At 37.3% G+C, this 27854-nt stretch overlaps 1 protein-coding gene across 1 annotated transcript in view; it reads left to right on the forward strand.

The window, feature by feature from the left end:
- LOC126198902 (leucine-rich repeat-containing protein 15-like) overlaps nucleotides 1–25331 on the forward strand; it is a 194231-nt gene extending 168900 nt beyond the window's left edge. The window contains exon 8 of the mRNA XM_049935529.1: nucleotides 25003–25331. Coding sequence (XP_049791486.1) covers nucleotides 25003–25130 — 128 coding nt within the window. The 3' untranslated portion in view covers nucleotides 25131–25331. The remainder of the gene's footprint in view (nucleotides 1–25002) is intronic.
- Nucleotides 25332–27854: the final 2523 nt, after the last annotated feature.

A 27854-nucleotide genomic window follows, 5' to 3' on the forward strand; every position in this document is an offset into this window, starting at 1 on the left:
TTCGAGTACACCTTAAATTCTTACTGTTGTCCACTTTACAGGCATTATCATTACATATCACTATATCTGCTTTACCTGTTATCTTAAACTCATATTTTATACTTTCACTTTACTGTACTTTGTGGCCATGATTGTCAATATAATTTTACTTGTTGGTACAATTGTTGGGCTAGTCCTGCATAAACTGAATGTTATATGCCTGAATTATATATGTGCTTTTCTTGCCATTGGAATGGTGTTTTCCCCTTCTTTATTGTTTCTGCTGTAAGTAAATTTAAAATTCTTGATCTGGAGTCAGTATTGTAAGACTGTCTTGCCACTCGTTGATAATTACAAAATGTTTGTTTTGTATTTATAGACATAATTCTTTGCTTCAAGTACAAAAATATCATAAAACTTCAGAGAGATAATTTCTCAGTGTTTTGATTGTAAAATATATTAGGACTGTCACTTTAGTTCTAAAATTAATCTGATCTAATGTATTTTCAGCTTATTTATATGTTATAATTTTGCTAATGCTCTGTACCTGATAGTCAATTTTAAACTCTGTTTAAGTAATAGAAAGTGCTATGATCTTTGTTATTTGTTTTAATGTGAGTTTTATTTTAAATATTTAAATTGGCATATGTACACCATTCATAAGGCAGAAAAACAGATTACAAAAATGAAAACAATTACTGAATAACATATATCTTAAATAATGATAAAAATAATCTAGAGTGTTCAGCTTCTTACTCTATGAATATATTTCAGAGATTTTATAATTTTCGTTATAATCAATATATTTAATTTTATCTCTACCTTTATATTATTCTTTTATATGTTTGTACTTGTATAGCTTTAAGATACATGGAAAGATTTGTTGTAAGATGAGAGTGTGTAGTTCTTTAAGATTGTTTATGTGATGGTAACCTGGACGCTGTGTCTGAACGAGAAGTGATTTGTTCTTTTGCTATTATAAATGCAATTTCTGTGGTAGACACAAATGTATAATTTATAAAACCATGAATGGAAATGAAAATATTTAATCACCAATAAATGGTGGAACAAGTATGGAATGTGCATTTTTTAATTGCAATATAGTCATAGATAGACTGAAGCATAAAAGTAAAATTTAAAAATATATGCATATAATATATAAGAGGTTCAGATTTTATATGAATTTCATATGAATATTGATCATGAAATCCAAAAGAATACTGGCTTCTTGCAGACAGTAAGAGACTGCACTCAAAATTTGTTAGTACTGCTTCATGTTTAGCAGTGACTTTCATTCTCTAGGGTCTTTGTTCAGGTCAAAAGTTTTGTTTTGATCAACTCTTTTGTGCCTAATTTGCTTGTTATTTGGTATATGTATTTATTTACACATCAAGTTCTGTAGGACCAAACCGAGGAGCAATTATCCAAGGTCATGGAACATATCAGTACATGAAATTACAACATAAAAGTAATAACAAGTAAAATAAAATGTTTATGAACCCAAAAAAAGTCAAGTCATAAGTTTAAGTAAACACAATCAACAATACAACAAGAATCAGCTTAATTTTTCAAGGAACTCCTCAACAGAATAGAAGGAGTCACCCATGAGGAAAGTCTTCAGTATCAATTTGAAAGTGCATGGGTTACTGCTAAGATTTTTGAATTCTAGTGGTAGCTTATTGAAAATGGATGCAGCAGTATACTGCACACCTTTCTGCACAAGAGTTAAGGAAGTCTAAGCCAAATGCAGGCTTGATTTTTGCTGAGTGTTAACTGAGTTAAAGCTGCTTATTCTTGGGAATAAGTCAATATTGTTAACAAGAAATAACAGTGAAGAATATATATATTGAGAGGCCTACATAAAAAAACCAGACTTGTGAACAGGGGATCGAGAAGAGGTTCATGGACTTACACCAATTATTGTCTGAACAGCCCATTTCTGAGCCAAAAGTATCCTTTTAGAATGGGAAGAGTTACCCCAACATATAATACCATATGACATAAGTGAATGAAAATAAGCAAAGTAGACTTTTTTTGTGTTGAATGATCACTCACTTCAGACACCATTCGAATAGTAAAAATGGCAGATCCTGAACGTGGACTTTCTATGACAGTTCACTATCTATCTGAACAGTTATAAATTTGATCTATTCAGTTTCACTAATCATATGCCAATTCTGTGAAATTAAGACATCAGGTTTTGTTGAATTGTGTGTTAGAAACTGTAGAAAACTGTGTCTTACTGTGATTTAGCATTAGTTTATTTTCTACAAGCCATGAACTTATGAACTGAAATATTTGGACCCAAGCCAATGTTTCACACAACATCCTTTACTATCAAGCTAGTGTCATCAGCAAATAGAAATATTTCAGAGTTACCCATAATACTAGAAGGCATATCATTTATATAAATAAGGAACCGGAGTGGCCCGAACACTGATCCAGGGCACATTCCCCACTTGACCGTACCCCACTCAGACCCCACATCATAGCCATTCCCAACACTGTCAATAATGACCTTTTGCTGTCTGTTGCTAAAGTAAGAGGTGAACCATTTGTGAGATGCTCCCCATATTCCGTATTGGTCCAACTCCTGGAGCAATATTTTTTTGTGACCAACACAATTATATGCCTTAATTACATCAAAAAGTACACCTAGCATTTGAAACCTTGTGTTTAACCCATCCATTACCTCACAGAGAAAAGGGAATATAGCATTTTCAGTTGTTAAACGACTTCTAAAGCCAAACTGTACTTTTGATAGCAAATTGTGTGATATAAAATGATCAATTATCCTTACATACAGAGCATTTTCAATAACTTTATCAAACACTGATGGCATAGAAATAGGTCTAAAATTGTCTACATTATCCCTTTCTCCCATTTTATAAAGCAGCTTTACTACTGAGTACTTTAATCATTCAGGAAACTGACCATTCCTAAAGCAAATATGGCTAAATACAGGGCTAACATGTGCAGCTCAGTACTTTAATATTCTGCTAGGCACTCCATTATATTCATGAGAGTCCTTAGTCTTCAGTGATTTAATTATTGACTCCATCTCCCTCTTGTCTGTATCACAGAGGAGTATTTCAGACATCAATCTCGGAAAGGCATTTTCGAAGAGAGATGTATGATTCCCTGTAGAAACTAAGTTTTTATTTAATTCACCAGCAATACTTATAAAATGAGTGTTAAATACTGTACATCAATCTCACTTATCAGTAAAAAAAAAAAAAAAAAAAAAAAAAAAAAAGATCATATGGCATTGTTGGTCGGGAGGCCCCATTCAGGGGGAGTTCGGCCGCCATATTGCAAGTCCTTCTTAGGTCACGGCACATCGGCAACTTGTGAGTCAATGATGATGAAAATGATGTACACACAACACCCAGTCCCCTGCTGGGAATCAAACCCGGGCCCCCTGCATGGTAGGTGGTAACTGTACCGTTACGCTACGGAGGTGGACTATCAATAACAGAAATATTTTTACTATGAACTGACTTTATATCATCAACCTTGTACTGCAGACCAGACACTTCCTCCTCAACTGACCATATGTTTTAATTTTATCCAGTGAATTAGCTATTCTATTTTCATGCCACGTACCCTTTGCCTTCCTAATAAAATTTTTAAGCACCTTACAGTACTGTTTGTAATGGGCTACTGTAGCTTGATTGTGGCTACTTCTAACATTTTGATATAATTCCCATTTTGTTCTACACCATATCTTTATTCCACTAGTCAGCCAGCCAGGCTGCCTTTTACTGCTAGTACCCCATTTAGAATGTTCTAATGGAAAGCAACTCTCAAAGAGCATGAGAAAGGTATTAAGGAAAACATTATACTTGTCATCTATGTTGTCGGCACTATAAACATCCTGCCACTCTCGTTCCTTGATGAGGTTTAAAAAACTCTGTGTTACTGTTGGATTAACTTACCTACATAGTTTGTAATTATATGTGACACTTGTTTGAGTACAAAAGCCTTTTAGTGTTAAAATTTGTGCATCATGGTCTGAAAGGCCATTCACACTTCTTCTATCAGAATGCCCATCTAGTAATGAAGAACGAACAAAAATACTGCTTCCCTGCACCCTAGTTGGGAGAAACACAGTCTGCATCAGATCATATGAATTTAGGAGATCTACCAACATCTTCTTTCTTGCACCATCATATACAAAATTTATATTGAAGTCACCACATATAACTAATTTCTGATACTTCCTATAAAGTGAATCAAGACATCCCCTCTAGCTTGAGCAGAAATGCTCTGAAGTCAGAGTTAGAGGACCTATGAAGAACAACAATTAGAAGTTTAGTTTCACTAAATTCAGCTGCCCCTGCACAACATACAAATACCTGTTCAGTGCAGCACTGTGATACGCCTATGGACTCAAATGGAATACTGTTCTTTACATACATGGCCACTCCCCTACCCCTCAAGGAACTCCTTGAAAAACAGCCAGCTAATCTGTAGCCTGGTAAAGGAAGCCTCTGAATTGTCAAATTATTTAAATGGTGCTCTGATATACCAATAATTTCAGGATCAACATCTATAAGCAGTTCACTAACTTTATCTCTAATACCTCTTATATTTTGATGAAATATGCTAATTCCTTCTCTACATAGAAGCATTATGTCCTCTTAAGGTGAGACATTAGTTAGAGGGACTTCCTTTAAGCAGGTATACCTATCAGCTGACTTCAATCTAAAATAGATGCAGCTCTAACTGCAACTACTGCAGGAATTTTTTCATGAGTAATCCCACCACCACCCACCACTGTCACCTATAAGCTTTGCTAGCCTCTCCTTCCCATACCTATTTAGGTGCAGGCCATGCCTAGTGAAACCCGATCTACTGATAGACTCAACTGGCACCACTGAAATGTTACCCATGCCTTCTGCCATCAGTGCCCTCTCCAGCTCCATGTTAATGCACCTAACAGTTGCATTAAATGAGGCCAATCATGACACATTAGTGCCAGCAGTTTGAGTAGCTATCTTTACCAAGTCAGCACCTACATCATATTCCCCAGCCCTATGAAGACTGTTCCCTGCTTCACCCATTATCACTACCTGATCCTCCTTTGTAAAATTCCTACACAACTCCCAATGCTATCAGTCACCTGAACCAATCCTGCACTAGGCTTCACAATGCTGGTGACCAGGTACTCATTCCCCCACACTTCCTGCAACTTCTGGGTCATAGCTATACTGTGCGAACTACCTATCAGCAGAACCTTCTTCTTTCTGTTAGACTTTGCAACTAACCTAGGCCTCCTAACTGCAGAGGACTGCTGGATGTTTCGTACACCTACAGCTACAAGAGGCACATCTCCACTCAACTCTGACAGTTGGCCAAATCTATTGCATACACACAAAGTACAACTGTCTGAATACCTCCTCTTCCTAGCTGCCTTCTTGCCAACTGCCAGTTCCCATTCCCCAGCACCATTCACCCTCTTCAACCTATGTAGTTCCTCCTTTGCGTGTTGTAACTGCACCTGAAGGGCACAGATCTTATGCTCCTGCTCCTCTGTCAACTTATTTCCACTACAGATTCTGGATTCCCAGGAGAGGATCTCATTAGAATGCCCACTGGCTTCCCCACTGAATTCCCACCAATGAAAATACTTTGAACAAATCCCATACTATAACCCACTTCTTAGAAACCTATGACAGAGCCCATACTTCTCACCCATGGTGAAATTTTACAGTTACTGGAAAAAACTATAAGTCTACGTTACCTAAGTTCAGTAACACGGGTAGAACTATTTATAGAACTAGCAATAGTGATCTCAAAACACTCTCTCTCTACTAAGAAAGTAACTACTTATATTAATGCTACTAAACTACAACTAATATCAACAAAACTACACAAAATTATTAGCTAAAACCAAAAATTCAAGCAGCCACTGGAACACTCAATGAAGTTGAAACACTGAAGGAAAATTTTACTAAAATATTTCACTAGAAACAAGAAGAAACATCAGCTGAAAACTAAAGCACAAAATTTACTAAATGACTTCAAGGCACAGAAAACTCTACAATTTTTCAAAAAGTTGGATATCAAAAACAACTTGAGAAATGCAGATAGTGTTACTAGTACACAGCTCTGATTTCTGTCTTTGGCAGTATTCTGATCTGCTAAACTTTCATAACCTGTCTATTACATTCCTTATTACAAGTCACTTGTCACTGTTATGATGGCAGCAATGTTTTGGGGGTAAACTCAAGAGTTCAGGTTTTCTCTATTAAAAGTGTTAAGTCATGCTGTAGATGTGTGCACACAGCTAGTGAAAGAAGGTGTTCGGGTAGCCAAAGAAAATGGAAATGTACTAGTCTCCTGAGTTAATACAGTAACAGTTTCTTAGAAGGTACAAACTGTACCACTGATGCAAGTTGCAGTAACTGAGTTAAGTATACTGGTGTGTCCTAAGAGGGAATCACTGAAGTGGTCAGAATCTGATACCATCGCGATGACTTGACGGTCTGGATGTGGTATGTGATGCAGTAGGATCTGACTGGTGAGCCACAGATGTGGCCAGCATACATCCTAAATCAGGCATGGTTTGTGGTTTCCATACTGGGGAAGGCTGCGAGATTTATCAATCGGAACTAACCTAGACCTCAGGCTACCCTACAGATTAATTTGTCACCACTACCAAAATTTCAGGGGGAAGGGGAGGGGGACAACAAATGTTTACATACTGGACTTTCAGAATCAACCACTAAATATCATCAAAAGCTAACTCCAAGATAAAATCTATAGGTAACTTATTATTCCCCCGACATCACATTTCTTGACAGTGTACAACAACTAATCGTACTAAAAGGCACATTTCAGAAAGATCTTTAATGTGGTGTATGTTAGCTTCACTGCATGCTTCATGTTTTTGGTGTTTTCATTTCTAAGCTTCATATGTTTAATGTTTTGTATGCTCAAACTGTGGTGCTGATGAGTTTGTGTGATGAAACAGTCATGTTTCTGTCATGTTACAGGTCTTGTGCTGTGATTGGTTGACATGAATGACCCAAATGTTAATTTACATACCATATTTGACATATTTATATTTATGTATTGTGAAAATATGCATTATAGGTGGTTCAGTTCACTAAAGATCTCTCCAAAATGTGTTATTTTTAGTATGGTTTCTTGTGCTAAAGCCTCATAAAATATGACACTTTAACACAAAAAACGATAGTAAGAATGATGCATTTTGAAAAATGTGACATCAGTGGCTAAATATGTCATCACCCTTTTTTTCAGTCACTTTGTTAAGCTAAATTGATGGTTACAACTAAAAAATTGTTTCTTGTTGTCTATTAATACACCTATGCTTACATTAATGGATTTGTTTATAGATTAAATCAGCTTGTCACCCCTTCTGCACTGCAAAATGGGAGATGACTCTTTCACTGAAATTTGGATGGTTCAGTAGTTCTGAATGTTGTAAATGTGCAAAGTCTGTCCTTATTCATAGTATAATGCACAAATGTTGACACCCACTTTAACATAGAGCAGCAGCATTCTTCCACCCCTCTTGTCACTGGGGAGGTTACTATTATCTGCAGAAGTTTAACACTTTCAGGAAAATTACTTTCATAAAGAAAATTCAACATGGTCAAAGCACCTGGCACTCACATAGAATCCTTTTGGGTGTATGACACATTCTGTTCATGACATAAGTCTGAGGACTGTAATTTAAACAAATTAATAGCACCTCTCTGTTCATTTTTGGGGAAAACAATTTTGTGTTTTGAAAACAATGATGGTTCAAATAGCTGTACAATGACAAGTGATCATTAAAACTGAATCAATTACTCATCTAAGTCATGATGCATTTGCATACATCTTGTGCACACACCATTCTTGATTCAGTGAAAAAAAAAAAAAAAAAAGTTTAAATGTGTGTGAAATCTTATGGGACTTAACTGCTAAGGTCATCAGTCCCTAAGCTTACACACTACTTAACCTAAATTATCCTAAGGACAAACACACACACCCATGCCCGAGGGAGGACTCGAACTCCGCCGGGACCAGCCGCACAGTACAGGACTGCAGCGCCTTAGACCGCTCGGCTAATCGCGCACGGCCTGATTCAGTGAAACATCCCCAATTTGCAGTTGGTTATTCCTATTTCCACTGATGGCCATGTCAAGTGAGGCACTGACAAGCAGGACAGAAGCTGCAAAGTGAGATACATATTCAATGACTTTCACTGTATCAGTGTTCCTATGCTGTTGTTGACTGAACAGAATGCCACAATGAGGCATGAATTTATTAAAAAGAGAAAGAGAGAGATAAAAATACCAGAAGAGGATGTCGTCATCTTGCAGGAAACCCTTCAGTCCCTTAGCCTTATTTATTGTCCTGTAATCATTAGTATCATCATCAGTCATTTACTCCATACATTCAATAATTTTCTTTTGGTATTCAGATATAGTGTTCATGCTCTTTGGTTTGAAAATGAATCTGAAGGCCTGAGGAGAGGTGGGAATATGTTTCTTCACCATTCTGCCAAGAGAGTGGGGAAAATAGGTTAGAAATTTCTTGAGAGTTTCTGAAAAAGATCTGCTCTTACTTATCGCCTTTCACATAACATTCAATAAATAAATTTAACTGGTGCATGTAACAGTGAATGAAGTGAGCATTTTCATGCACCTCTTTAATCCTGATTTGAACTCCACTTTTGTGGCCATTTATGGAGAACCACTATAACACTGAGCTAACAGTTTCTCAGGTGTTCATTTATGTTCATTTTCTCTAGCTCACTGAGAACAGCTGCAGTCTGACTTTTTGGTCGTACAAAGGCAATAAATCTTTCATTTATTTTTCCCAGTAGCTCATACTGAATTATTACAACAGCTGTGACAAATTTCACAGTCAGTGGTTACATCAACTTTGATTGTTTGGGTATTTGTGTTTGGTAGTTCACTCCTGATGAGATTGAAGCATACCTCACAAATTAATTCCAGCAGTTTGTTTTGAATTGCTTTGCACAGACTAAAAAAACCTGGTTTTTAAATTTTTTAATGTGCTTCTTCTAGTTGCAGTCCAGTTCTGACATCAAATCAATTAGATTTCCTGGAGTCTTGGAATTTTCTGTTTCATCAAAACCTCTTAAGGCAAGCTTGAATTTGCTGTAAAATTTAATTCAGTCTATTAGTTTACTCAGATATACGAGTGTTTGGCATGTTTTTGTTGTATATCTTTACATTAAGGTGGTAATTACTATCTACTTGACACATAATGTGCACTTTCCCTAGCACTAAAAATTCATTAAAACCATTTACATGTTTTTTACTGGAACTGTGTTTTTTCACCTTTGCATGTACATTTTTTAAGTCTGTGATACCATTCTGAGCACAGGCGCTATCACTATTACTTGTCACAAGATAGAATGGAAAGATGCATTTTTCATTTCACAAACACACAACTGCGCTGCATTGTACATTGCCCTGTTAAAAGTGTGTGTATTTCATTACTTGGATTTGCACAGTTTGTGTTCTTGGTTGGTACCAGCCGTGCACAGGCAGGGTGGCGACTCCAGCGAGCGACCAAATGGTATAAATTGCCCTGAAGATGACCCCATTGTGGGTTGAAACCAGTTGGCGGCAAAATAAATAATGCAATTGTGACTGTCATTTTGAATAATTGATTAACTGTAGTGATCACAGCTAAGTGCTGTATATTTTAATCAGTACTTTTAGCACATTCATTCACATACCTATGGAGCTTTTCTATGTTTTTAAGAGTCATTTCCTCATAATGTGCAAATTTAGCTGCTGTATTATTGGAACTCATGAAAGTTGCTTTTACTACTGTTATTTGCTCTTTGGTCAACTTAAGCAATTGCCTCTGTTCATTTTCAGTTAATTCAATCTTTGATTTGAAATAGGAGGCATCCTGTTCATTTAATGTCCCAAATAATATTTTACTGACTTCACCCACAAAATTTAAGGCACTTCGTTTCCTTTGTACCTCATGTTTGCTTAAATCTCCAATTAGCCCTTGCAAAGTCTGGTTCTTGTTGACAATTAAAGCTTGCTCTACATTTGTACCTTCTTAATCACTTATTCCCAAGCTTGTTAACTTCTGTTTACAATATCCTACCAATAAATGTGTCAGTCTCTCTGTCTCATCAGCTTTCCCCTATATATATATATATATATATATATATATATATATATATATATATATATATATATATATATAACAGAGGGAAACATTCCACGTGGAAAAATATATCTAAAAAGAAAGATGATGAGACTTACCAAACAAAAGCGCTGGCAGGTCGATAGACACACAAACAAACACAAATATACACACAAAATTCAAGCTTTCGCAACAAACTGTTGCCTCATCAGGAAAGAGGGGAAGGAGAGGGAAAGACGAAAGGATGTGGGTTTTAAGGGAGAGGATAAGGAGTCATTCCAATCCCGGGAGTGGAAAGACTTACCTTAGGGGGAAAAAAGGACAGGTATACACTCGCACACACACACATATCCATCCACACATACAGACACAAGCAGACATATTTAAATATGTCTGCTTGTGTCTGTATGTGTGGATGGATATGTGTGTGTGTGCGAGTGTATACCTGTCCTTTTTTCCCCCTAAGGTAAGTCTTTCCACTCCCGGGATTGGAATGACTCCTTATCCTCTCCCTTAAAACCCACATCCTTTCGTCTTTCCCTCTCCTTCCCCTCTTTCCTGATGAGGCAACAGTTTGTTGCGAAAGCTTGAATTTTGTGTGTATATTTGTGTTTGTTTGTGTGTCTATCGACCTGCCAGCGCTTTTGTTTGGTAAGTCTCATCATCTTTCTTTTTATATATATATATATATATATATATATATATATATATATATATATATATATGCTCTGCAAACCACTGTGAGATGCGTGGCATAGAGTACATCCCATTGTACCAGTTATTACAGTTTCTTCCTGTTCCATTCACATATGGACCACGGGAAGAATGATTGTTTGAATGCCTCTGTGCAAGCAGCAGTTATTCTTATCTTATGCTCATAATCCCTATGTCAGTGATACATAGGCAGTTGTAGTAAATTCCTAGAGCCATAATTGAAAACAGATTCCTGAATCTTTGTTAGTAGACTTTCTCCGGATAGTTTAGGTCTATCTTCAAGAGTCTTCCAGTTCAATTCCTTCAATATCTCTGTGACACATTCCCACATATTAAGTAAACCTGTGACCATTCATGCTGCCCTTCTGTGTATATGTTCAATATCTCCTGTTAGTCCTATCTAGTACAGGACCCACACACTTGAGCAATATGCTTGAACTGGTTGCGTGAGTGATTTGTAAGTAGTCTTTTTTGTAGAGTGATTGCACTTCCCCAGTATTCTACTGATAAACCAAAGTCTACCACCTGCTTTACCCACAACTGAACCTATGTGATCATTCCATTTTATATGCCTCAAAGTGTTACACCCAGGTATTTGTATGAATTGGCTGATTCCAACAGTGAATCGTTTATATTATAGTTGTAGGATGCTATGTTTTTTCGTTTTGTGAAGTGCAAAATTTTACATTTCTGAACATTTAGAGCAATTGTTGGATGTGAGGTCCACCAGTTATGCAAAACACCATTTTTTCAGTACTGAGAAACCGTCCTTAACCGCAAACATGGCCAATACAAGGAGCTGCAAATCAAAATGATGGATATTTATAGCAATTTCCCAATGTCTGGTCCATGTTGAAATCTTATCAAGATCTGAGTGAATATTTATGAAGTTTCTTTCAGATAGCACTTCATTATAGATAACTGCATCATCTGCAAAAAGCCTGGTTGTACTATTAATATTGTCTGAACGGTTATTAATATAGAATATGAATAGCAAGGATCCCAACACACTTCCCAGGGGCACACCTGAAATTACTTCTACATCTGACAATGTCTCTCCATCCAAGATAACATGCTGTGTCCTCCCTACCAAAAAGTCCTCAATCCAGTAACAAATTTCATTTGATACCCCACATGATCATACTTTTGACACTAAGTGTAGGTGCAATACTGAGTCAAATGCTTTCAGAAATCAAGAATACATTATCAATATTTTCATAGTCTATGCTGGTTGGCTTTAAAGAGGTAATTCTGTTCAAGGTACCTCATTATGTTTGAGTTCAGAATATGTTCTAAGATTTTACAGCAAGAACTAGGTACAGTTTCTTGTTTGAGGGATCTACAGTAGATTATAGTTCGAAGAGGAGCTAACTCCCACAAATTCAATGTACAATCTGAGAGGGATTCCATTGGGACCTAGAGCCTTGTTCAACTTTAACGATTTCAGCTGTTTCTCAACACCATTGACACTAATACCTAATTTAATTTATCAGTTCAGTGGTACAGCTCTAAATTGAGGCAATTCTCTGAGGTTTTCCTTTGTAAAGGAACTTTTGAAAAAGTTGAGCATTTCAGTCTCTGCTTTGCTGCCCTCAGTTTCAGTTCCTGTCTCATTTACCAGGACTGGAGACTAACTTTGATGCCACTAACTGTCCTTATATATGACCAGAATTTCTTTGGGTTCTGTGAAAGATCACTTGACAATACTCTGCTACAGCAGTCACTGAAGGCATCACACATTGACCTCTTGACAGCCAAATGCATTTCATTCAGCATCTCTCTATCTATAGCCATATTCTTTGTTTTACACCTATTATGCAGTAATCTCTGTTTCTTCAGAATTTTTACAGTGACTGTATACCATGAAGGTTCCCTCTCATTATGGGTACATATCTGTCCAGGGCATGGTCAACAATTCTTTTAAACTTGAGCCAGAGTTCCTTTACATGCTCCTGCCCTGTTCTGAAAGTTTCAAGTTCCTCATTGAAATATGACACCCAGTTTCCTGGACATCTGCTTGTTTTAATTATCCTTTATACTTTGGTAATCATTGTTGCCACAACCACGTCATGGTCACTGATACCAGTTTGGATGTGGACGTCAGCAAAGAGGTCAGGTCTGTTTGTTACCATTAGATCCAATATAGGTTTCTAACTATCTGTTGTAGGTAGTTTTCAGAGAAGGTGTTTTGTAAAGTTTCACAGGATGTGTTATCATGCCCACCACTAACAGAACTTTAATTTTCCCAATTAATTGTTGAATGATTAAAGTCTTCACCAATGGTTGCAGTATGATTGTGGAACTTAGGCACCAGCTTGAACAGTCCCCTGCTGACATGCAGGGTCCATGGATTCACAAGGTTGTTTCCATACTGGTACACATCCATCCATTCGATACAATATGAAAAGAGACTCGTCTGACCAGGCAACATGTTTCGAGTCATCAACAATCCAATTTCGGTGTTGACGGGCCCAGGTGAGGTATAAAGCTTTGTGTCGTGCAGTCATTAAGAGTACATGAGTGGGCCTATGGCTCCAAAAGCCCATATCAATGATGTTTCATTGAATAATTCACACACTGATATTTGTTGATGGTCCAAGATTGAAATCTGCAGCAATTTTCTGAAGAGTTTCACTTCTGTCATGTTAATTGATTCTCTTCAGTCATCATTGGTCCCATTCTTGCAGGATCTTTTTCCAGCCGCAGCAATGTCAGAGATCTGATGTTTTACTGGATTCCTGATATTCACAGTTTTCTCTTGAAGTGGTTGTGAGGGAAAATCCCACTTCATCACTACCTCAGAGATGCTGTGCCTCATTGCTCTTGCACCAACTGTAACACTACATTTATATTCACTTAAATCTTGATAACTTGCCACTGTAGCAGCAGAAACAACTGTGACAGACACTTGTTGTCTTATATAAGCATTGCTGACCACCGTGCTGTATTCTGCCTGTTTTCATGTCTATGTATTTGAATATGCATGCCTATAATAGTTTGTTTGGCGCTTCAGTGTAGTACTCTTTGTTCTTCTCTGTACACTGTTTATTATAATCCCTGGCACATTGATACATCTGACTCATTTTCTATTTTAGTTCAAGTACATAGTTATAAGGAACACCTGTGGGATCTCTCTGCAATATACCCAATATACTACATGTTATACCAAAAAATAACTCATGAAGTGTATAATTTGTGGCTATATGGGTTGTAGTATTGTACATCCTAATTTGATTGAGCGCTGTTGATATAGTATCCCAGGAATTCTCTTATAGTTTGGTGTGACCTTTCCAATGCTCCATTCGATTGAGGATGATAACAGGAGGTCTGTACCCTACCAATCGTTAACAGTCTGCATGCTGTATGTGTATTATAATAATAAAAAATGATATTTAATTAAAATGGAACAAAGTAGTCGAGGATAGTACAATCGCATTATTACTAAATGTTCTGCATGTACTAGATTGTGCTATTCTTCATTCACTTTACCTTGCGTCACTTCTGGATGTGTGTGTGTGTGTGTGTGTGTGTGTGTGTGTGTGTGTGTGTGTGTGTGTGTCCCCATCACTAATATATATATTATTTTGTCATCTTCTGAAAGCTCTTATACTTCTGTTAATCTTACAAAATAGGACCATGGTCTTCCTCTCCTACATTTCAATTGTAGATGCAGGAAACTGACTCCAAGAACACCAGTGCCTTTCAAGATGAAGGAAATCCTCCCAACTTTGCTCCATTTCACTTCAATAAAAATATTTAATACTGTTGTTATATCTCCTGTTATTCAGAATCACATATAATACAAAACAGTCGTGGCATGCCATACTTTGAGCAATACATCTTAACCATCCTTCTACATGCAAGAGAGTGAAACAAAATCATGTACAAAGAAAAGTGAATGATGGATTTTATTCATTTGTCTGTGCACTTTACCACGGATGCATAATTAACGTCTTTGCTGACACTTACCGTTGGTCCTTGCTTCTGTTATTATTGCTGTTTATAATAAAGGGAAACATTCCACGTAGGAAAAATATATCCAAAAACATAGATGATGTGACTTACCAAATGAAAGTGCTGGCAGGTCAACAGACACACAAACAAACACAAACATAGACACAAAATTCAAGCTTTCGCAACAAACTGTTGCCTCATCAGGAATGAGGGAAGGAGAGGGAAAGACGAAAGGATGTGAGTTTTAAGGGAGAGGGTAAGGAGTCATTCCAGTCCCGGGAGCGGAAAGACTTACCTTAGGGGGAAAAAAGGACGGGTATACACTCGCACACACACACATATCCATCCCACACATATACAGACACAAGCAGACATATTTAAAGACCAATGTCTGCTTGTGTCTGTATATGTGTGGGATGGATATGTGTGTGTGTGCGAGTGTATACCCATCCTTTTTTCCTCCTAAGGTAAGTCTTTCTGCTCCCGGGATTGGAATGACTCCTTACCATCTCCCTTAAAACTCACATCCTTTCGTCTTTCCCTCTCCTTCCCTCTTTCCTGATGAGGCAACAGTTTGTTGCGAAAGCTTGAATTTTGTGTCTATGTTTGTGTTTGTTTGTGTGTCTGTCGACCTGCTAGCACTTTCATTTGGTAAGTCACAAAGATGATGTGACTTACCGAACGAAAGCGCTGGCAGGTCGATAGACACACAAACAAACACAAACAAACACAAACACACACACAAAATTCAAGCTTTCGCAACAAACTGTTGCCTCATCAGGAAAGAGGGAAGGAGAGGGAAAGACGAAAGGATATGGGTTTTAGGGGAGAGGGTAAGGAGTCATTCCAATCCCGGGAGCGGAAAGACTTACCCTAGGGGGGAAAAAAGGACGGGTATACACTCGCACACACACACATATCCATCCACACATATACAGACACAAGCAGACATCTCACAAGCAGACATATATATATATATATATATATATATATATATATATATATATATATATATATATATATATTAACTGTACCATATCAGGGTGTCTTTCACCATGTACCTACACAATTGCCCCCACACTGTATGTTGACATGGCATGGAGACATACAGTGTTTTTGCATGTACATATTCTTATTTACATTTGCTGATAGGGGTTGATGCCCTTTATTTGTGGGCTTCTCTTTTACTTAATGGAATGGATATGTCAGCTTACCCTATATATACAGGGTGTCTTGTCCACCCAAAATATCTCTGGAACAATAACAGCTATTGGAAAACGACTTTCACTGGTATCAATGTAGGGCTGAGGCCCATGAATGTACATATTTGGAAACATTCTAAAATGAAAGCATATGTGTTTTTAACACAAACTTACGTTTTTTTAAATGGACCTCCTATATTTTTTCTTCAGCAATCCATAGCATGACAAAGCACATACACAATGGCATTGATTGCATCACAATATTCCCATTACATCCCAAGATATTAAGACGCGAAGTTGATGCTTGAAACACCCGACATGCGCTGCTAGTGCACATCCTGAGGCTCAGGCGTGAACCCCATGCTGCCCGTAATCGCGATGTGATTGACATGTGTAATCACACTTCCATACTTATCAAGAGGTCCGAAACGAATAATACGGTCTGCTGCCATCCTGCATTAATGTCGTACATTCCAGCAGGTATTTATCCCATAGGCTAGGGGTGATGTGTTTCTGTAACATATCTGTGTACTGCAATGTTAGTCACAAAGTTAACTTTGCCTATTGTTAATCCGTTACTAAAAAGGTAATGCCGTTCAACGTTAAAACTTTACTTTACTGTAGATCTAGCGCAAGTGACAGTTAATCATTCACTTGTAATAGTAAAATTCATGTTGATGGTTTTAGTGAAATGAGCAAGTGGACTAAAAGTTTTACCATTGTTTAGGTAAAAATGTTTTGATTTGGGAAGTTCAGGTAGGACATAGAAGATGAATGTAAATATGTTTAACCAATTAGTTTTATTATCAGATAATTATCAATGTTATGTTTATCTAATGCGTTAAATGACAAATTGTTGCAAACAAATGTTTCTGGACATCACTGGGTAAAATGGCCCTTTGTAGAAACTTCCACTGTGATACCAGCACTACATACTAAACATAGTGCTCAAAGTGATGCCCATTGGCTTGCATACATAGGGTCACTCTGCGGATGAAGGATGCCCTACTTCGTGCTACTGTTTCCTCTTTGATGGCTGTACAAGCATCAATAATGCGTTGCTTCATGTCCTCTGGTGTTGTTGGTTCATGTTGGTAAACAGCATCCTTCACTGCTCCCCAAAGAAAATAATCCAGCGGTGTAAGGTCCGGAGATCGGGCAGGCCACCTAACTGGGCCACCTTGTCCAATCCACCTACCAGGGAACTTACGGTTCAGAAGTCGTCGTGCTCGTAAGATGTTATGTGCAGGGCATCCGTCATGCTGATACCACATGACCATTCTCCGGTTCAGAGGTATGGTGTCCAAGAGAACAGGAAGATTGTGTCGTATAAATCTGGAGTATTGCCTGCCATTTTGGATGCCATTTATAAAGAAAGGTCCGATAATGGTATCTCCAATAATCCCACACCAAACATTAACTTTCCACGGACGTTGATGCTCTACCTGACGGAGCCATTTTGGATCGTCTGCGGACCAATAATGCATATTCCTCATATTGACAATTCCTTTGTCGGAGAATGATGCCTCGTCAGTAAAGAGAACATCTGCAAAAAAATTTGTATTAGTCAGAAGTTTTTGCTGAGCCCACCGACAAAATGTTACCCTATTGCGGAAGTAATTTCTATGAAGGTCCTGGTGTACATGAACATGGTAAGGATGAAATTTATGACGTTTAAGAATATGCTGTGCACTTGATTTCGACACAACAACTTCACATTCAATTTGACGTGTGCTGATTTGAGGATTCACAGCTATGGTAGCGAGCACAGAAACTTCAGCACATTCATCTGTGCGTGTTCAAGGACAATGTCGAGGTCTTGGATTTAAGATTCCCGTTTCACATAGACGAGATGTGAGATGACCAAACATCCAGCGTGAAGGCGATGGCTTGTCAGGGAATCGTCTTCTGTACAGTCATTCTGCCTGAACAGCATTTCGTCCACCTACAACAGGGTACAGTACAGGTATGTAGAGTAGGGTAGAAAACAGACATATTAACTTAATAATCATAATATTCGCTAACACTACTATCAACAAACAAGCAATCTCATAACGTATTTCCCGCCATCGTACATTCTCCATAGATCAGCAGCATTTCTACCATATCTTCATGTGTGTACATTATACTGTACAGTATAAGTTCCACAACGCAACGTTTATTCACAATGTGTACTACCTCCAAGCCGTCACTAAATTACTCTGATGCATGACTACACTGGCAAGCGGTGTACTGCACGCCAAAGCAACAACAAATGGGATGCTTGGAGGGTGGTGGAGTACAGGAGTTTGCATGGGTCGCAAATCATAAACAAGGCGAAGTGGTAACTGTGGCAGTAGTGGGAACTACGTTGGACACTTGACTAGGTAGACCAATTCCTGCGCGACAGGCACAATGGGTCATATAACACATTAGATAAACCTTATATTGGGTGTGCAGGATAAATAAGGCAACCTGACGGGTGTACACCGATCGGTACTGGTTCATATTGTGTACGTAGATACGTGAAACGTGCAAGAGGGAAACCATTATGTGCTTATGAGAGTTGATGGCAGCAGACCATATTATTCATTTCGGACCTCTTGATAAGTATGGAGGTGTGATTACACATGTCAATCACATCGCGATTACGGGCAGCATGGGGTTCACGCTTGAGCCTCAGGACGTGCGCTAGAAGCGCATGTCGGGTGTTTCAAGCGTGAACTTCACGTCTCAATATCTCAGGATGTAATGGGAATATTGCGATGCAATCAATGCCATTGTGTATGTGCTTTGTCATGCTATGGATTGCTGAAGTAAAAATATAGGAGGTCTATTTAAAAAAACATAAGTTTGTGTTAAAAAACACATATGCTTTCGTTTTAGAATGTTTCCAAATATGTACATTCATGGGCCCCAGCCCTACATTGATACCGGTGAAAGTCGTTTTCCAATAGCTGTTATTGTTCCAGAGATATTTTGGGTGGACAAGATAGCTGGGACACCCTGTATATTAAAGTTCTACAAGAAATTGAAAGATTATATACATAATATGATAGTTAACTACATATTTGAATTTAGCATGCTGACAATAATGTTCAGTTTGCTTCAGCCTCACTGCTGGGTTTTGCACTTGGGCACTAGTAGGTTTGGTGGCTAAACATGAGCTGCTAAAGGTCAACATACTAGTTGCTTCCATCGCATGTGTGTGCACTAATTTTCTTAGAGTAATTTCATATTGAGTGTCACACTTTCACCTGAGTATTACATATTAAATAATTGGCATGGCGTATGTCTTAATTCTGGGTGCCATGTGTGTGTGTTTATTGTTCAAAATCTGGGGCTGTGGCAGAAGACCTCCATTCTTACAGCCTGGGCATCGTTACTACTCATCGTACTCACATTTTCAGCAGAGAGAACCCTGGCCAACAGGATCTGTTGACAAGGTAAGTACTGGCTTGAACAACTATAGTACACTTATTAATGTATCAAGTGTTGTGAGACACAATACTCAGAGATTACTTCATTGCACATGCATGTTTATGTCGCCATAATTCACCGTCCATTTTGTTGCAAAACACATATAGAGTTCCAAAACACTGTATAAATTGCTTGTCTTTAAAGTTAACTCCTTTACATGGTTTGGTTTCCAATGAAAATTCAAACAAGTATTGAGTTACAACAATATATAATATGAGAGATTATACCTATGGCTGACATTCCATCCTTCACTTATACTACAAACATAAATTTCTTAAGTTTTAAAATGTAATAAGTTTTTCATTAACTGGGTTCTGTTACTACAGTTTGTGTGTTTTAATTTATCTTCATTCACATCACATATACAAATTAATTACATAATGCATTATTATGGGATGTTACAAGCATATGCTACATTTATACTTCATTTTATAGGTAGGCTTTTATCACTTATGGGAGCTCATTTATTCCTTAGGTAGAGGAGGAAGAAAAACATTCAAAACAAAACCAAAACACTACGCATTGCTGGTCTAACTACACTTGGCACTGCCTCCTTTGTTTGGAGGGGGGGGGGGGAGGAAATACTCATCTAGTTGTTCAAGGATTGATGTGGAAATGTTCTCATACAATCATGGACTAGTTGCCAAGGAACTTTTATCTCAAGGAAATGATATGTGCCGACAAATCATTCATGTACTATCATGTTGTTTCTTCAAGCACATGCAATTCACATGCAGCTTAGTGTTAATTATAAAGAATTTCAACCATCATAGACTTATCTTTCTCTAATACATGGAAATGTCATTATTTATGCTTTCATGTGACACAATAAAAATTAATTGGTTTTTGTATAATCACATGCTTAAATGTTTATGTGTACTTTGCAGTGAATAGGTACTGGTAAATGTCATGGAGTATTCTGTGACAATGCATAGTTTCATTTTTAATTGTCTTATGATCTTGGTATAAATAACCTTACAACTAAATTGTTTACTTGAGGTGCAGCCCATTTCTTCATTTGGTACCTGCTACTCTCAACGTAATTCTCTTCTTCTACGCTGTGATGATGCACTGGTTGCTGAAAGAAGAAAACTTAAATCTAACTTAAATCTAATTGCATTATGTAGTTCAGTGGCCACTGATACATTTGGTCATTACATCCGTCTGCAGATATTTCCATACTTTGTTTAAATTCATAGACATTCATTTATTCTCTTACCCTTTATGATCATTTACCCTTCAAAGAGAACTATTTGACATTTCCTACAGTATTTTATAATTTCTCCTTAGCTTACACATATCGTATTTTTCTTCATAATGCTTCCTTTAGCTTGTAAATATGTTGTATATAGCTTAGTATTTAATTAAATCTGTGTGTACATATATCAATAGGTTCCTTAGTTCTTAGACAGTAGATGTAATTGATTAGTATTTCCGTTTATTTTGTATTTAAAGTTACTTGTACATATCGCATTCCTATTTGGTTGCCCCTCTGCTAGTCTGTCGTGCATGCACCCAGGTCAATGCCTCCTCTGCTACTACTGACATCAGCACATATTGTTGAGTGCACACAGCTGAGCCATAAGCTAATTTTGTTTATACTTTCGCTTCTTGTGAAGCAGTGTATTACTTCTCATTCCTGTCAATTTTATGCCTACATGTACAAATCAAAAGAATTACTTATACCTATACACATTACTTTATCCTAAAATACACTATTTTGTGATAGAAGGAAAAATGATACCTTGCTTCATCATTCTACAAAAGCTTTTATATCTTTGTGAGGGTGTAGAACCTTGTCCCTCCCTGTTTTCTCATAGAATAATCTGTATGTTCCAGGGTAAGGTATTTTGGAAATTATATATGGTCCTGAATAGAGTAATTGCCACTTATTCAGTTTGCCAGTTTTTGTCAATTTAGGGTGCATCTATAAGAGAACTCATTGCCTTTCAGAAAATTGTGTAACATGTTTCAGTTTATTATTATAAATTTTCTGTCTATACTCGGCCCTGTTTTCGAGTGAAATCATAGCTTGTTTGATTTTGTCTTGTAGTGTCATTTCTTTAGTGGGTTCCTTGGGTATGGATGACTCCCACTCATTCGTTTGTTTTGTCCAGAACATCAGTTTGCTAAGAGTAAAACCTGTTGAAGAATGTGGAAGGCTATTGACAACTTGCATGAAAGAAGTTACGTATTCTACCCATCGGGTGTGTTTGTGAGGGGTGTCTGTCCTAATAAACTGGTTAAATTCTTTAAAGACTCATTCTACTGGGTGTGCTTCTGAGTGAAAAAAAGCTTACTAACACATGTTTTATGCCCTGTGAGGTCATAAATTATTTTCACTTTTGCCCAATGAAACATGAAGCATTATCAGTTAATAGTACCTTTGGTTTACCTATGTTGCTCAGATAGTCTTCCTTAATTCTTTTTTTATATTTGTGGCTGTTGCATTTTTAATGGCTTACATTTTTGTATGTTTTGTGAATATATCATATAGTGCCACTATGTATCTTACTCCTCCTTTACTTCTTGGATATGGACCAGCTATGTCCAGGGATACTATATCTAGAGGGTTTTTTGTGAGTATTGGGCATAGCTCAGTTTATTTTTGACACATTGTACTGTTTTGATTTTTGACATATTGCACACTTGCTTAATACCTCAATTTTTTCAGTACATTTGCCTACTCCATAATGTCCCCATACTTCATGTGTGTGTCTTATAAATTCATCGATATAATCTTCAGGAATACACACACACCACTGATCATAGTTTTCATATTTCCTATAAAACAAAACGCCCTTGTACTCCTGATACCATATACTTACCTTTCCACCTTCATCTTGCTTAAGGTTTTGCGTGACTTTTCTCCATCTGTGATCTAGCTGTTGTATAATTTTCATTTACATACAAAACTTATGGTACTCAGACTGTTGTGTTTTACCTTGTATTAATGATGTTTTAATTTCTGCATCTTGTTCTGTTAATTCACTAAGTTCCTCTAAAACTTGTGGTAACTTAGACAAGGCATCTGCAATAACATTCTGACTTTCTGTAATATAAATGATCTTGAAACTGAATTCTTGTAAATATAGGCACCACCTAGCTAATCTACAGTGCAATAGTTGACATGTTAAAAGAAATAACAGTGACTGATGGTCACATTAAACTTTGGTATTCTTACCACATAAGAAATATTCAAACTTTTTAAATGCCCATATTACAGCTAAATTTTCCAATTCTGACACAGAGTGAGGTCTTTCTACTTCTGATAATGTTCAACTAGCAAAACTGATGACCTTGGGTACTTCTGTACCTTCTTCCTCTCGCCCCCCAGACTCTGAGATGAGGCATCTGTGCATAGACAAAAATCCTTGGACATGTCAGGGTGGCTAAGAATGTTTGCATTGACTAATGTCTGCTTAATGTTATTAGAGTCCTCCTGATACTTAAAATCCTATAACCAAGGCCTATTTTTTCATAGTAAATTGAGTAATGCATCACTGTTCATCTGTTGCTGTGGTATAGTTGGTAACTGCTCAGGTGTTAGAGTTATGGGTATGTTTACATTTTGAACTCTACAACTGTTGCTGGTGCTTGCTGTAGGACTCATGACAATTTATGGATAAATACTGACAGGCTGTGGTTTGTTCACTGTTGCCTGTGTTTTATTTACATGCACGTTTTGAGATCCAGTAATATTTTCCTCTAAAAGATTGCAGATCCTAGCTTTCACGGCTTGTATGTTGATGTTTGCCTTGTTCACTATTTCATTTTCATTTTTCTGAATAGCTTTTTCTACTAGTGCAGACCTTTTAGTATCTGTGCATAGCTTACAATTGGTTACTAACTTCTCTGCATTGGTATTTCTCTTATCTAACATACCTACTTCAGCTTGACTAATGATATCACTTAGATTTTCATTGATCTTCTCTCTCTCCTTCTCAGCACATGCTGAGTCAGCTTCTAATGTTGCTGCCCTTAAAGTAAGCTTCTCTACAGGTAGATGTACACCTTCATAGTCCTTGTTTAGTTTATTAATGACAGTGGTTAGCTTTTTTACTGTCGAACACAACTGGTTTTGTGTGGCTTCAATAGTTGTGTTCGCGCCTGTGATTTTCTTTATCTCTTCCTCTACTAGATCGTGGTGGTCATTAAAAGAATCAACCTTCTGTTTTAACTCTGTAATGTTACTGTTAATTTCAGAAAGTACTTCATGCTTTACTTGTTTTTTCATATCATTCAATTTTTTGTCGATTTCAGTGCAAAAACTTTAGGCTAAGTCATTGAACTTCTGTGAGACCATGCCTTGCAAATCCTTGAATACTTGTTTCTGGTCTTGTTTCATTGTATTTAGATCTTGTGTAACAGTGTTTTATTGCTGTTTTACTGTGTTCATATCTTGTGTCAAATTATCAATTTTGGTATTCAAGTCTTGTTTCCTGTCACTGAAATTGGTGTTCATATTATCTAATTTTGTGTTTATATTAGATAATAACTGTCATAGCAGTGCATCAGTTGTACTACTGTGGTTGCTGTCAGCTGTACTTTCCAAGTTAATGTTTGTGTTGTGAACAAGTAGTGTTTGTAACGTTGTCAAGATTCATATTTGTATCGCTCTCCAATGTTTCATTCATGAGTGGTATATCACTCTGGGAGATGTGTGACATTGTATTGTCAATTCTAAACATTGTGTCATCAAGGTTATTCTGCTGTGGAATGTCACTATCATTTGTCACACCTACAACACTCATCTCTGACCTACTTAAACTTTCTGCAGTAGGCATGCATGGCAACTGAATTTCAATTGTTCTACACCATCTTGGCTGATTGCATTTTTGTTATTGCTATCAACAATGGACATATATTTTTCTGCCATGTTGTGTGAATATGCAAAAATAATAATTTCACAAAAAATGGAAAATTTTCGTATGCTAATCGTTAAACTTGATAATTGTAATTTATGCGATGTCAAAGCCTGTTTTATGTCTGTTATGATACGCAAACTATTGTGTCTCATTTCTTTATGTTTTACTGACAATGTGTATCACACTGAAAAATTCCTGTAAATTTTCAACAATAAAATTCAAGGAAGGGAATAACGAGGAAAAGGTTTCTATCTACATCAAAAGAGGTGCTATCAAACATAACTCTGCAAGCAACTTGCGTAGCAATCCTACCTTTGCTGTGCCAAACAAAACAGCTTACCATGAAAAATTTTATGTACCTCGGTCCAATTCTTATTTCTTTCCAAACTTTTCTCCTCAATTTTTTTCCTTTCTGCTTTATTTGCTCCTAGCTGTGATTCATGCAAACAGAAAACACAGAAAATTAGTTTTTATGACTAATAACAATGTCATAGAAATTTCTTACCATAACAGTAGTTAATAAACCCTACTTACTACTGGTGCCCTGAATTCGTGGTACTTAGGTCACCAATTGTATTATAACAATAAAAAAAATGATATATAATTGAAATGGAAAAAAAAAAATTAAAGGATAAAGCTCTTATACGTCTGTTAATCTTATGAAATAGGACCATGGACTTCCTCTCCTACATTTCAATTGTGGATGCAGGCAGCCGACTCCAAGGATGCCAGTGCCTCTCAAGATGAAGGAAATCCTCCCAACTTGGCTCCACTTCACTTCAATAAAAATTCTTAATACTGTTGTTATGTCTCCTGTTATTCAGAATCACATATAATACAAAACACTCATAGCACATCATACTTTGAGCAATACATTTTATCCATCTTTCTATATACAAGAGAGTGAAACAAAATCATGTACAAAAAAAAGTGAATGATGGGTTTTATTCATTTGTCTGCTCTTTGCCGTGCATTCATAATTAATGTCTTTGCCAACACTTACGATCAGTCCTTGCTCCTGTCATTGTCACTCTTTTCATTTTTTAAAATAAATTTTAACTTTACCCTATCTGGGGCATCTTTCACAATTTACCTACAAAACATTCTTTTTAGTGTATCACATTAAAAAAAATTAAAAAAAAAAACTGCGACAGCCAATGTATCTGTGTCCTGCTTTTCTATCAGTTCTGCTAAAGTGAAATTTGTTAAAGCATCCTGTACAGTGAAATTTGTTGAAGCATCCTGGAATGTTAGTTGTTGTTGTTGTTGTGGTCTTCAGTCCTGAGACTGGTTTGATGCAGCTCTCCATGCTACTCTATCCTGTGCAAGCTTCTTCATTTCCCAGTACCTACTGCAACCTACATCCTTCTGAATCTGCTTGGTGTATTCATCTCTTGGTCTCCCCCTACGATTTTTACCCTCCACGCTGCCCTCCAATACTAAATTGGTGATCCCTTGATGCCTCAGAACATGTCCTACCAACCGATCCCTTCTTCTGGTCAAGTTGTGCCACAAACTCCTCTTCTCTCCAATCCTATTCAGTACCTCCTCATTAGTTATGTGATCTACCCATCTAATCTTCAGCATTCTTCTGTAGCACCACATTTCGAAAGCTTCTATTCTCTTCTTGTCCAAACTATTTACCGTCCATGTTTCACTTCCATACATGGCTACACTCCATACAAATACTTTCAGAAATGACTTCCTGACACTTAAATCTATACTCGATGTTAACAAATTTCTCTTCTTCAGAAATGCTTTCCTTGCCATTGCCAGTCTACATTTTATATCCTCTCTACTTCGACCATCATCAGTTATTTTGCTCCCCAAATAGCAAAACTCCTTTACTACTTTAAGTGTCTCATTTCCTAATCTAATACCCTCAACACCACCCGACTTAATTCGACTACATTCCGTTATCCTCGTTTTGCTTTTGTTGATGTTCATCTTATATCCTCCCTTCAAGACACCATCCATTCTGATCAACTGCTCTTCCAAGTCCTTTGCTGTCTCTGACAGAATTACAATGTCATCGGCAAACCTCAAAGTTTTTATTTCTTCTCCGTGGATTTTAATACCTACTCAGAATTTTTCTTTTGTTTCCTTTACTGCTTGCTCAATATACAGATTGAATAACATTGGGCAGAGGCTACAACCCTGTCTTACTCCCTTCCCAATCACTGCTTCCCTTTCATGTCCCTCGACTCTTATAACTGCCATCTGGTTTCTGTACAAATTGTAAATAGCCTTTCGCTCCCTGTATTTTACCCCTGCCACCTTTAGAATTTGAAAGAGAACACTCCAGTCAACACTGTCAAAAGCCTTCTCTAAGTCCACAAATGCTAGAAATGTAGGTCTGCCCTTCCTTAATCTTTCTTCTAAGATAAGTCGTAAGGTCAGTATTGCCTCACGTGTTCCAGTATTTCTACGGAATCCAAACTGATCCTCCCCGAGGTCAGCTTCTACCAGTTTTTCCATTCGTCGGTAAAGAATTTGTCTTAGTATCTTGCAGCTATGGCTTATTAAACTGATTGTTTGGTAATTCTCACATCTGTCAACACCTGCTTTCTTTGGGATTGGAATTATTATATTCTTCTTGAAGTCTGTGGGCATTTCGCCTGTTTCATACATCTTGCTCACCAGATGGTAGAGTTTTGTCAGGACTGGCTCTTCCAAGGCCGTCAGTAGTTCCAATGGAATGTTGTCTACTCCGGGGGCCTTGTTTCAACTCAGGCCTTTCAGTGCTCTGTCAAACTCTTCACGCAGTATCGTATCTCCCATTTCATCTTCATCTACATCCTCTTCCATGTCCATAATATTGTCCTCAAGTACATCACCCTTGTATAGACCCTCTATATACTCCTTCCACCTTTCTGCCTTCCCTTCTTTGCTTAGAACTGGGTTGCCATCTGAGCTCTTGATATTCATACAAGTGGTTCTCTTCTCTCCAAAGGTCTCTTTAATTTTCCTGTAGGCAGTATCTATCTTACCCTTAGTGAGACAAGCCTCTACATCCTTACATTTGTCCTCTAGCCATCCCTGCTTAGCCATTTTGCACTTCCTGTCGATCCCATTTTTGAGACGTTTGTATTCCTTTTTGCCTGCTTCATTTACTGCATTTTTATATTTTCTCCTTTCATCAATTAAATTCAATATTTCTTCTGTTACCCAAGGATTTCTACTAGCCCTCGTCTTTTTACCTACTTGATCCTCTGCTGCCTTCACTACTTCATCCCATTTTTTAGCCCCAATCCATATTCACCTACTACGTTTCCTTCCCTCCCTTTTCCTACACACGAATTCCAGTCACCCATGACTATTAAATTTTCGTCTCCCTTCACTATCTGAATAATTTCTTTTATTTCATCATACATTTGTTCAATTTCTTCATCATCTGCAGAGCTAGTTGGCATATAAACTTGTACTACTGTGGTAGGTGTGGGCTTCGTATCTATATTGGCCACAATAATGCGTTCACTATGCTGTTTGTAGTAGCTTACACGCGTTCCTGTTTTCCTAT

Source organism: Schistocerca nitens, chromosome 8 (assembly GCF_023898315.1).
Source record: "Schistocerca nitens isolate TAMUIC-IGC-003100 chromosome 8, iqSchNite1.1, whole genome shotgun sequence".
Classification (NCBI taxonomy): domain Eukaryota; kingdom Metazoa; phylum Arthropoda; class Insecta; order Orthoptera; family Acrididae; genus Schistocerca; species Schistocerca nitens.